At 38.8% G+C, this 12,500-nt stretch overlaps 1 protein-coding gene and 2 long non-coding RNA genes across 3 annotated transcripts in view; 1 reads left to right on the top strand and 2 right to left on the bottom strand.

Moving 5' to 3' along the window:
• The first annotated feature begins 151 nt into the window (after positions 1–151).
• On the top strand, positions 152–7,014 carry LOC138976750 (uncharacterized). The gene is made up of 6 exons (XR_011459135.1): positions 152–1,847; positions 2,137–2,178; positions 2,701–2,779; positions 3,698–3,819; positions 4,440–4,486; positions 5,459–7,014. It is a non-coding gene; the product is annotated as an uncharacterized lncRNA (long non-coding RNA).
• Positions 6,829–8,160, bottom strand: LOC138976757 (uncharacterized). The gene is made up of 2 exons (XR_011459136.1): positions 7,408–8,160; positions 6,829–7,319 (listed from the first exon to the last, which is right to left on the bottom strand). It is a non-coding gene; the product is annotated as an uncharacterized lncRNA (long non-coding RNA).
• Positions 8,161–11,128: 2,968 nt separating this feature from the next.
• The window catches only part of LOC138983671 (pancreatic lipase-related protein 2-like), a 1,595-nt gene continuing 223 nt past the window's right edge, over positions 11,129–12,500 (bottom strand). Inside the window, exon 2 of the mRNA XM_070356991.1 lies at positions 11,129–11,358. Within this exon, the coding sequence (XP_070213092.1) occupies positions 11,129–11,358 (230 nt within the window). The remainder of the gene's footprint in view (positions 11,359–12,500) is intronic.

Genomic DNA, 12,500 nt, shown 5'->3' with positions numbered 1-12,500 from the left:
TGTGTGTGTAAACGTGCCTGTTTGTCGACGTGTTCAGGTGTTCATATCATGCCAAATATCAGGTAAATCTACCGATAAACACAGGAGTTATAAGCGTACACAAGTGTGGCAGACGGACGGAGAGACATTGGCTTTTTTATATTTAGTCAAGTTTTGACTAAATATTTTAACATCGAGGGGGAATCGAAACGAGGGTCGTGGTGTATGTGCGTGTGTGTGTGTGTGTGTGTGTGTGTCTGTGTGTGTGTGTGTGTGTGTGTAGAGCGATTCAGACTAAACTACTGGACCGATCTTTATGAAATTTGACATGAGAGTTCCTGGGTATGACATCCCCATACATTTTTTTCATTTTTTTTTTGATAAATGTCTTTGATGACGTCATATCCGGCTTTTCGTGAAAGTTGAGGCGGCACTGTCACGCCCTCATTTTTCAACCAAATTTGTTGAAATTTTGGTCAAGTAATCTTCGACGAAGCCCGGACTTCGGTATTGCATTTCAGCTTGGTGGCTTAAAAATTAATTAATGATTTTGGTCATTAAAAATCTGAAAATTGTAAAAAAAAATAAAAATTTATAAAACGATCCAAATTTACGTTTATCTTATTCTCCATCATTTGCTGATTCCAAAAACATATAAATATGTTATATTCGGATTAAAAACAAGCTCTGAAAATTAAATATATAAAAATTATTATCAAAATTAAATTTTCGAAATCAATTTAAAAACACTTTCATCTTATTCCTTGTCGGTTCCTGATTCCAAAAACATATAGATATGATATGTTTGGATTAAAAACACGCTCAGAAAGTTAAAACAAAGAGAGGTACAGAAAAGCGTGCTATCCTTCTTAGCGCAACTACTACCCCGCTCTTCTTGTCAATTTCACTGCCTTTGCCATGAGCGGTGGACTGACGATGCTACGAGTATTCACGACTTTTTTCCGTGACCTTTCGTATTTCATGGGGGCTGCCATTTTGGTTTTGATGCGCTTCCTTTTCCGGTTTACGTATTTTCCGGTTTAACATAGCATTTGCGTTTTTTTGTCAGAAGAGTGATATTTGGTTATGAAGGAAGTCAAGTCCGCCATTACCTGCAACCTCAGTTGAGTGTTTACTTTGAACTTAAACTTGAACCGTAACAGTGTGTAGCCAGTTCACAAGACCTGTTCATCTTCCTACCAGTTCCAACTGTTGTTATCAATGGGTCGCGCAGCTGGAGGAAGTGTTTATTTTCATTTGGAGCCCAACTTCAGTTCAAAACCAGTCAAGAACTGGCCTTGACATTCGTTTGGAACTTAGTTCAACGAGTATTTTCTCGAACGTAACTTTTGACCCAGCTGGTTGGCATCATGAATCAGTTAGACGTACACCGGCAGTTATAAATCATGTTGTGCAAAAGACTGTAAAGAAGTAGAAAATTGTGGAAAATCGGGAATGCTTTCTCAGTTTGTGCACCCTGGCAACATTCATCAGGAAAAAAACTGCATATGCCTTCCTCTGCAAAACAAAAGTCGCGCGAAGAATGCTGAACGGGCAGCGACGACTAGCTGTTCTTCTTCAAAGTAATAAACTACCCCCAAACCCTGCAAGTTTGTGCGATTTACTTTGTGGACATGAAGCCAGCAGAGGGCTCAGGAATGCCCACTTAATTCCTTGATTTTACTTCCGTCACAAGAACTAAAAGAACATTCAATGTTCGTTAAATCTGTGGATCAAGTGACTCTAGAAGCGGAGGAAATGAAAATCACCGGCAGATCTGTACAAGATGTTGAATTCTGCCAGGGAAACGAAGCCGCTGTCACGGCAGAGAAGTCTCCGCCTACGAAAGTCGGTAGATCTAGAGCAAGGTAAACATACGTTTTTCAACGCTTGTTCACAAACACACACACACGTACACAAACACACACACGCTCACACCATCACACACACACTTATGAAAGAGATGGAATAGCTGATCGAGTGATGACAATGTTGATTGATAAGTATTTTTTGGTGCGGTGAACTTGAGGCAATATTGTTCTATCAATCCATCAATATATTTTACACTTTCACCCCAGAAATGAAGCACGTGTACACATATTGAACAAAAGAACCATTTTAAGCTTCCATTGGTATTGTTTCCTCTTTTTTTTGCAGACATGTTGGCAGGAAGTGAGTGTTTCACCCCACTCTTGCAAGGTAGGTTGATCACTGATGACAAGTTCTGATTGTTTTTCCTTTTTAATATTAAACGGATGACAATCCGTACTCTGCAGATGGATCTAACCGAGATGGATCTAACCGATACACGGAAGCAACATTGGGAACACACTGTTATTCAGTCTGTGAATAGTTCATGTGTGAGGGGTATTACTGCAAGTACGTTCACTAATGTAGAGAAATAATTTTGGACTCAAACTTCAAGTTAAATTGTTTCTGCTGTCAGAGCCATCTTTCTGAAGGAACAATATTTTACATGCCACTGGATTGTTGTATATTCCTTATTTTGCAATGACAGGCTCAGCTTTCATTTGATTGTAATGTGTTTCTTATTTGAAGCTTTGTATCATAAAAGCTCTGTAGAAGTGTTGCACTTGTTTTGCAGACTGCATTAGGCGTGGTAGCTATTGCACCTCCCCCCCCCCCGCCTATTTATCTAACACACCCACCCACACACATACACAGGGTGCTGACAAAGGATCTTTTTCTATTCTCCTTCAGGCCATCGCTTAATTTCTTGCAGACTGAGGAGCAGAGGACGTTTGAGCCGCTCCTAAACCTGAGGCACACAAGCCACAAGGTAAATAAGGTATCAGTATAAAAACAAATGTTTTCACTTTGATTTTTATCGCATCATTTTTTTTAATTAAACTCTGTAAATTGTGGCAATTACACATTATGCCAATAACATTATTATGAAGAATGAAGATTTTCAACTTATCATTGAAGAAATGAAATCAAGCATTTTTGTTCATTCTGTATTTGATTATTATTTTCCAGTCTTTGGGTTGGCATAGTGGGTGAAATAAGGGTGAGGAGTGTCGGTTGGTGTTATTTTTTCGGTCTTGGTGATGTAATATTTTTCCCACGGCATTCATGGTTATGTTTGACCTTAGTGCAGATTCCAGAACAGCCTCTTAAACTGAAAAGCTACAAGGTCAACAATATAAACAGGTTACTGGTGTCTCAGGCATTGATGTTTTTAAAAAGATTTGCACAGCAATTTATGTGTTTGTAAACAGATAATGAAAATAAAGCATAACAACTTTTATATTTTGTAAGTGGAATTAAATGTTTTCATTTTTTATTTTGAAGTGTTTTTGTATTCAGGTTTTATTGGATGGGTGTGGGGGGGGGGGGGGGGGGGTGGTTTTGGTGGTTCTGACTTTTTATGATGTAAGGATTTTTTCCTTAATTAGTTATTTAATTAGTTTATGTAGGGGAGGGGGGGGGGCGTGGGATTTAAAGTGTATTTCTGGCTTTCGGAGAGGTGCTAAATCTGTTAAAATGGAAATGAAATAAAACAATTGGTGGTGAGGGTTATTACAAAAAAAGTAAGGATTATTTCTCATACCTTTTTATTTTTTACCCAAAAATTATGTTACTGAAATTATTCATTAATTTTTAAAGAGGCAGACTGTGAGACAGGTGATGTAATTGAAGTTAGAATATCATGAGATGTTACTTACTTTCTTTACAATATCATCTAATTTGACAGTCCGACACTGAAGACTGCAGACTTCATGGCAGCCACTGACCTGACGATATGACAGCCATGAATTGAATATCAAACGCAGAAGAAGAAAAAGAAGAAGACAGTCTAACAGGAAAATAATTCTGGTATGCTCATAATTTCTATGCCAGTTTGAAAAAAGTCATGAATTGAAGTTTACCCAGGTTAGACATTAGCATGTCGTAATTGTGACAATGAATGTATCCGTAAACGCACCAAGAGACTTACTTTGAAAAATTGAAGTCATGCATCGTCAATATGACTACAATCACAAACTGAATAAGGGGAAATCATGTCAATTTGGTGGTCTGGATCATCAGCTGTTGCTCATTCGCTATAATGGTCTACTTTACAAAGCCCGTCTTCATGTGCTTCTTTGTTTCTTTATACCTAATGTAGACAACATGTAGGCGTTTGCAGACTGTTTATTGTATTGCTGTTGTTTGTTTGTGAGTAAAACTATGGTGTGACCTCAATTTTTTTTAATTTGTTGTGTATGTTCTACTTTGTGTAAGGTGTTTCTCCATGCCCCCAGAAGAACCGACATTATATTAAAACCTTCATACCCTGAAAATACTTGCATACTAGATGTTGTTTCTTATTGTAATGATTGGGGACAGGCAAGCTCTTAAATTGTGCAAGCCATCAGAAAACTGTCAAGTCTGATTTGCTAGAACAAGCGATATTAACACGTTATTAAGATGAATATTTGATTAAATATGTGCAGGAACTACTTCAGCAGATTCATATGGCCAGTCTCACAATGCAAGGAAGGTGAGTAAATTGAATTATGTCTCTCCCACCTGTTCTGTGTTTAGTGTCAGCCGTGATTGCCTGATGAGAATTTGAAAACATGTTGCTAACTAACATGAACCCAACCATGAAACGTGATGTAGGTGAGTAGCCCATCTAGAAAAACGAACCTGTTCTAATTCCGAATTAGAACAGGTTCTTTTTTCTAGATATGCTACTCACCTACATCACGTTTTATGGTTGGGTTCATGTTAGTTAGCAACATGTTTTCACATAGAAAATGGTGGGCACCTGAACAAATATCTGCACATTACAATGAAGTCTTACTTTTTAATCTGATGGTTTAATAACCCCCAAAAACCCAACCAACCAGCACCCCCCACCCCCCCCCCCCCCCCCCCCCACCCCTCCAAGAAGAAGCTCACATAACTACCAACTACACAATTTCATTACAGAATCAAACAATGGGAAGAATCAGGATTCAGCAGTGCTAGGTCGTTGGGGGGGGATAGCTATCACTAGGCACTCAGCAATGAATAGTTGAGGTTTTCACGGACATTAACAAAATCCGGTAACCTACGGACAGTAAATTTCACAGGGAAGGGAACAAGAACGTCAAAAATGGAAAAGTATGTTTTTTCTTTCAAACCATTGATAGAGCTCTGAAGCTTCACACAAGTTTTGCAGAGAGAGCACTCGGCCTCTTCATTTTTGGCACTAAAACATGCGCACACACAAAAAGAAAGTTTTTAAAAAGTGGCACCGATGTATTCTCACACTCACAGCCTTAGAATATTGCAGTTTGTATGTTACCAAATTGAGGCATGATTTTACTCCATACCTGACCAAATCTGCGACAGTCGGGCAAACTTCTTACAAGTCGGATTGGGCCTTCAATCAAATACTCAGAAACCAGCAGCTACTTTAAGTAATACTAGTTTTGTTGTTATTTTTTACAGCTTGTACTGAATGTGTTTTCTTTTATCTCCTCAGAATCGAGTCAGCCAGAGAAAGACCATTGAGAGGGAGAGCGCACAGTAAAGCATATATGGCATGCACTTCGGTGGACCAGTGCCATCATCTTCATAACAAGAGATGCAGATCATATTTTTTTATGTTTAAGTATAGCTGTTAGCAAAAGTATTTGACGATTCTTGGGTACGACTTTCGTGTTTAATCCTATTAGCTTGTGTACAGCCCCAAAATCTGTTTTATTTGATTTATCATTTATAGTTTGAATTTTTTTTTAATGGAATTAGTCCAAATGTAAATACATCTAAGGTTGCAATATTGTTTTTTTGTATATATACCCTTAAAACTACCTCTTCGTGTAAACAAAATTTAATTGTAAAAAGAAGTGTTTGTTCAAGGGAGATAATTTGAAGCGAATTTTTTTTTAAATCAGTAAAACTGCGTAGTGACATCCTCAATTAAATAAAAAGAATAAGGAATAAAGGTATACACACAGGTTGTACCCATTTTCTTGATTGCACTGCTTTTAAGTAGAAAGCTTTTTTTCTCAGAATTATTTTACAAATAAAATTCAAGGGAGGCAATTGATATGATAAAAAGGAAGAATTTTTTTTTCTTAGAATACTGTACACATTTAGTAAAGTATAATTTACAAGACAAAACACAGGTTTTTTTGGGTTTTTTTCTGTGCCTACTACTTGACAAGAGAACCACGAGATTTGTGCAGATTATTTAAAATTTTCTGTACAGTATATTTTACAAAGACAGATCCATACAATATATATAATTTTGTAATAGATGTTTTCAATTTGTAGGTATGGTTTTTTTTAAATCAACAGTTCGGATAGCCACAACAAGTGTGTATGTCTTGTGATTTGAGAGCTTTAGCACTGGATGCTTAGAATCCTCTTGATCATTTACTTCAGTAGGTAAAGCCACCTTCTCCAAAATCTTCTCTCCTATTCTGTGCTTACTACAGTGGGTTTGACAAGAGAACCACGAGATTTGTTTTTGTACATATGTTGCTTTTATTCTGTACACTTTAATGATTTAATCCTATGTGCACATTTTTTTTAACTGTGTTTTTGTTTTCCTGTATTCAAAGTGTGTATGGAAACCACAACCTGTCACAGCAGTATTATTAATCTGGATCTCCCTGCTAAGAACGTAATTAACAGAACGTGTGCATGTAGCTAAAGAACTGAAAAAGAATTTCTGCTACTTCACTCAAAATACGTCCATCCTCACACTCATATTTTCTTAAAATAATATTTGTGCATACAAACATGTTTGCGAATTATTCAATTTTGCGTAAAATATTCAATTACGATTTCTTTGTGTGTTGCAAAATTATGTAATAAAATTATGCAAGATCAAATTCAAAACAGCAATAAAGCTGCTGACGGCAGAATACCTCTGTTGACTTCTCTATCTGTTGGGTCAAACTATGCCACAGACATGTTTCTTCTAGAAGCTCAATATTACGTGGTACAGTCTCAAAGACAGAACAACGCAATAACCTTTTTTTGTGTAGATTCGATTGACTTTTTCCTGAAATAAAATATTCATGAAGCCGGTTCTGACTGAGTTAATATATTTCTGGAAAGCTGAACAACGCAATGCGTCTGTGACTGGTGAAGAAGCAGAGCTGGAGCTTTTTGTATTGTTTGTCGTTGGTTTTATTACACACGCACTCACATACGGTCAACAAAATGTTGCATGTTCCTGCTTGACAAACAAATGCCTGCATACATGCGTGCACGTACGAACATTCATACCTGTGCAAACAATCTGCCACTTCAAGTTCAACACCCAAACCCCACACATTCCTCCAAAAGGAGTCTGAAGTATAATACTGGCATTTGTGGTATTGAACGAGGACCTCAACTTCTTTTTTTTTTTTTTTTTTTTTTTTTTTTTTTTTTTTTTTTGACCTCAGTTGCATGCAGGCTGCTTCAACCCTTCAGGACCTCAACTTCCATTGTCTAGTGCATGTGGGTCTCATGTTGTACGTGTGAAACCACTTACTTAAAAAAGAAAAAATCTTGTAAGCTTATCAACAAAAAACGAACAATTATATTCTTAAACAAACTGGTTAGAATAACAGATTTAGGAGAATGCAATGCAAGGAACATCATTATCTAATTCGGTCGATGCTTAGATCTAGAAAAGCACCCACTTATTCCAGTATAATAGAGAGAAAAAATCCAATTGAAAAAGTTCCAGATCTAGACAAGGCAAGCACTAGCAGCAATTTTAGCTAGCAAACTCGAACTTGCCCTGCATTCATGCAAGGTCGAACCACTTTCCCTGCCTAGTGGGGGTTTGGCGGGTAGAGGGCCGGTGCTGGCACACTCGGAGTGAAACGACATGTCACCTACTTCGATAGCTTCTCCGGATTTACGTGTACAAACAGCGTCCGGGTTTACCGCTTCGATTCTAAACCCTAGTTTCTCATGTTGGTAACAAACTGGCTATTTGTTTATCAGATGTGTCGTTGTTCCACATTAAATGATGCTAGAATGCAAGATCGCAATCATTTGGTTATCAAACCAGGTTGTGTTCTTTCAAGTTTCATCACCTTTTTTCGCGCAAACAGTTTTGCGCCATTTCTTTTGCGCAGACTGGGCGGGACAGGAAGCGGAAGCGCATCAAAATTTCTGATTGGACAATGATGCCGACGCCCACTTGACCCCCACTACAATGTCAAGGTCGGAAAGTCGTGAATACGGTCTTGCTGAAAAATGGCATTGCGTTCAGTTTCATTCTGTGAGTTCGACAGCTACTTGACTAAATATTGTATTTTCGCCTTACGCGACTTGTTAATAATATAGAATTACCACTCCACGCTCCACTGGTTACCTGAGTGATTAGTATGTGTTTTGTGCGATTCATTTTTATATTTAGTCAAGTTTTGACTAAATATTTTAACATCGAGGGGGAATCGAAACGAGGGTCGTGGTGTATGTGTGTGCGTGCGTGTGTGCGTGCGTGTGTGCGAGCGTGTAGAGCGATTCAGACCAAACTACTGGACCGATCTTTATGAAATTTGACATGAGAGTTCCTGGGTATGATATCCCCGAACGTTTTTTTTCATTTTTTTTGGATAAATGTCTTTGATGACGTCATATCCGGCTTTTCGTGAAAGTTGAGGCGGCACTGTCACGCCCTCATTTTTCAACCAAATTGCTTGAAATTTTGGTCAAGTAATTTTCGACAAAGCCCGGACTTCGGTATTGCATTTCAGCTTAGTGGCTTAAAAATTAATTAATGACTTTGGTCATTAAAAATCGGAAAATTGTAAAAAAAAAAAAAAAATTATAAAACGATCCAAATTTACGTTTATCTTATTCTCCATCATTTGCTGATTCCAAAAACATATAAATATGTTATATTCGGATTAAAAACAAGCTCTGAAAATTAAATATATAAAAACTATTATCAAAATTAAATTGTCCAAATCAATTTCAAAACACTTTCATCTTATTCCTTGTCGGTTCCTGATTCCAAAAACATATAGATATGATATGTTTGGATTAAAAACACGCTCAGAAAGTTAAAACAAAGAGAGGTACAGAAAAGCGTGCCAGCCTTCTTAGCGCAACTACTATCCCGCTCTTCTTGTCAATTTCACTGCCTTTGCCATGAGCGGTGGACTGACGATGCTACGAGTATACGGTCTTGCTGAAAAATGGCATTGCGTTCAGTTTCATTCTGTGAGTTCGACAGCTACTTGACTAAATATTGTATTTTCGCCTTACGCGACTTGTTTATTTGTGTTATGTGTCTGTGCGTTCGGCTTTTTTTTTTTATTATTTGAAAACAAAAATGTTTTAATTTGAAATGTAAAGGTCTTGAAGCTGTACAGTTGTTAGATGTTTGTTATTTTGAGAGTAATGACACGGATATTCCCCGTTTGGGTTTTGTCTGTCACATGGTTTGTCAGAGTTATCTCACCACTGTTACACGCTTTGACATGTGAGTGAGAACAGAATATGTTCCCCAAAGTATACCTTCATTTCATTTCAGTTTGTTTTATCTCTCAGTGAGCAGGCGTTAACTTGGTCTTCATGATGTTCTGTGAAAAGTACTTACATGAAAGTACCTACATGTGTTTCTTTCCTCTACCGGGCCTACTTGTGGATATGTAGGTCAATGTCGTGCCTTTTCTGTGTTATGTATTTGTCATCCATGCATGGAGACGTCCTCTGAAATGTACGACCCTGCATGTGTAACAGATCGGGTTCACTATCTCAAATCTGACCCGGATTTTTACAGGGAATATAACAGGAGTCGATATTCTAGGTTCTCTCTGTGCAAAATTAGATTGTTTTTAAGCATCAACTTCTAACATCCACACATGTAAATCTGCAAAATGCATTCCCACAAAAACACCCAGCTCCAAGAAGCAGCAGGGATGTTAACTATTGATATGGTTGTGTCCAAGTCGAGAGATGGTTTATCCTATGTATACACAAGCATTGGCATATCTTATATAGCGAGCATAACAATCATCGGGAATGACTGTGCCTTTAAGCCATGTAAAGACGGCCCGAGTGATGACAGTACCTGTTTGCATTGACACCACGAGTGGCACAAGACAGACTAGTACGGCACAGACGACAACGAACCGACCAATATTTTGTTTAAAATTAATCGGAGGCCTTGAAATGGGGAAACATTTTGTTCAGTTCAAGCAGTCTTTATGAAACAAAATAACGAACATAAAGGAAGTTAAGACTTAGTAAGAGCAAATCAAATTAGGTTTACTTTTGACAAAGTTTTTGCGTGTGTGTGTGTGTGTGTGTGTGTGTGTGTGTGTGTGTGTGTGTGTGTGTGTGTGTGTGTGTGTGTGTGTGTGTGTGTGTGTGTATGTGTGTGTGTGTGTGTGTGTGTGAGAGCGAGAGAGAGAGAGAGAAAGAGAGTATGTGTGTGTGTGTGTGTGTGTGTGTGTGTGTGTGTGTGTGTGTACGCGTGTGTGCGCGTGTGTGTGCGTATGTGTGCATTTATTTGCCAACCAAAGCAATTAATACAAAAGCGTCTATGACGCATCCAATGACATCATCCAAAAGGTACCCAACGTCATCGCCGTTGATTTGCAACAAGGAGCGAAGGGCCTCATATATATCTAGCCCACTGCCAACGCCCGGGTGGTCGGGGCTCAGCATTGCCCTGCTTAGCACAATATGCTACACAGGTTTATCAATTTCACTTCGTTTTGCACGTGAAAAGTGAGCGATTTCCTTGTCGCAGGGATTGGCGCTGTATTGTCTTGGTGAAAAAATGCAGTGCGTTCACTTTCAATCCGTGAGTTCGACAGCTTGACTAAATGTAGTAATTTCGCCTTACGCGACTTGTTCATAATTGTTTTTTGTTGTAATGATAGCTAAAACGCATCCGATAAGTATTGTGGCGCAATGATAATCATTGATGATGGTTTGATTGGATGCCTTGCTAATCGCAACATCACGATCAATTCTCAACGTTCGGTAGAGAAAACAAACAACAACCGAAATCTGTTTTCTGTATTTTGCATAACGTGGTTCTGGGGACTGTGTCCGCTAATGGACAGACATACAAACAGATGAAAAACAAATTAATCGGACTAAGTGGATGCATTTTCAGAACAATGCGTGTTTATTCCAAAATAAAACAACATTGCTTTCAATGTCCTAGGACCAGCAAACAAGGTCACATTTTAAACGGATAGGTGGCGCCAGTGTTAAGAACAAACATCCCCGAGGGTGATGACGTAGCCTTGTATCCCATGTGATTACATCCGCTTCCGCAGGAAGTGCACCGTCCAGCCTTGTAGTCGTCCAGGCTGGCGCAGGGGTAGGCCAAGACATCGTTGTCGTTGATACTGGCGATGAAGTATGGTTTGGCCAGTTCGTGGCTGCATTGGATGTTGGCGACTATGTCTGAAGGGGGAAGGATACATCAGGTAAATGTGGCGATAAACCGTTTAGTGTGAACTTATTCTCCGACTCCGACTTTTCTTCCTAAATAAGCAAGCAAGCAACCAACACACAAACAAACAAACAAACAAAAACGCACACACGAAACAATCAAAATAACTAACAAATAAGGCACATAATTGTTATAGTTACATAAGTTGACAACAACACCATTTACCTTCAAGCACGCACGCATGCAAGGACGCACACACGCACGCACCACTACGCGCAATATGCTTTCAAAACTGCTCTCTTTTTTACAATGGTACGCTACTTAACATTTAACAAGCATAAATAACGATGAAGATATTAACACAAACATCTTTGACGTCTAGGACCCTGTCGGAGTGTGTCGTTTACCTATTAAGTATTGCTGTAGTTTAAAACTGGTCACGTATTTTATTCGTATTATTCAAGCTGAATATATTATCATCTGGATAAGGGTCCAAATCTGCAGTCACGAACGTGTCCGGGCATCCGGGCATGTCGTGTCCTCCATTGGGCCAAAAGTCTACGTGACCCATATTTTTGACTGCGCCCAGGCCTGGGAAATAACGGAACACTGGTTGTATCTTTTCCATTGACCAGTAACGGAGACGGGAGGGAGGGGTTGCACACCGACTAAGAAACAAGTCAGCCAAAAACACGACAAGTATTCCCACCAACCAACCAACCAACCAACCAACCAATCAACTCAGTAACCAACAAAAAAACAGAAAAAAACAGTGTAACTGCCAGAATAGCGAGCCGGATTCGAACACTGCAAACATACATCATGCAACTCACCATTCAACCTAGCTGCCAAATAAAATAAAATAAAACGGAGTGTTACTGCCGAGGTGGCAATTATGCAAACCTATAGCATACCTCTTTTAAAGAGCGTTGCTTTCAACTGACCAAGTCTTTGACCACCCATCCTACACACCAACCCGACCAACCCACAACAAATAAAACAGTGTTACTGCCAAGGTGAAAAACATGCATTGAACAAAGCAAACATATTCTTTTTCCTTCAAGAAGTGGTTTCGTCAACGGACCAACCCACTATCCGTACACCCAATACATCAACCCATCCAGTCGCAACCTGCCAACTACAAATAAACAGC

This window comes from Littorina saxatilis, linkage group LG1, assembly GCF_037325665.1.
Source record: "Littorina saxatilis isolate snail1 linkage group LG1, US_GU_Lsax_2.0, whole genome shotgun sequence".
Classification (NCBI taxonomy): domain Eukaryota; kingdom Metazoa; phylum Mollusca; class Gastropoda; order Littorinimorpha; family Littorinidae; genus Littorina; species Littorina saxatilis.
Note: the sequence above shows the minus strand (reverse complement) of the source record. Positions and strands in the feature narration are given on the sequence as shown.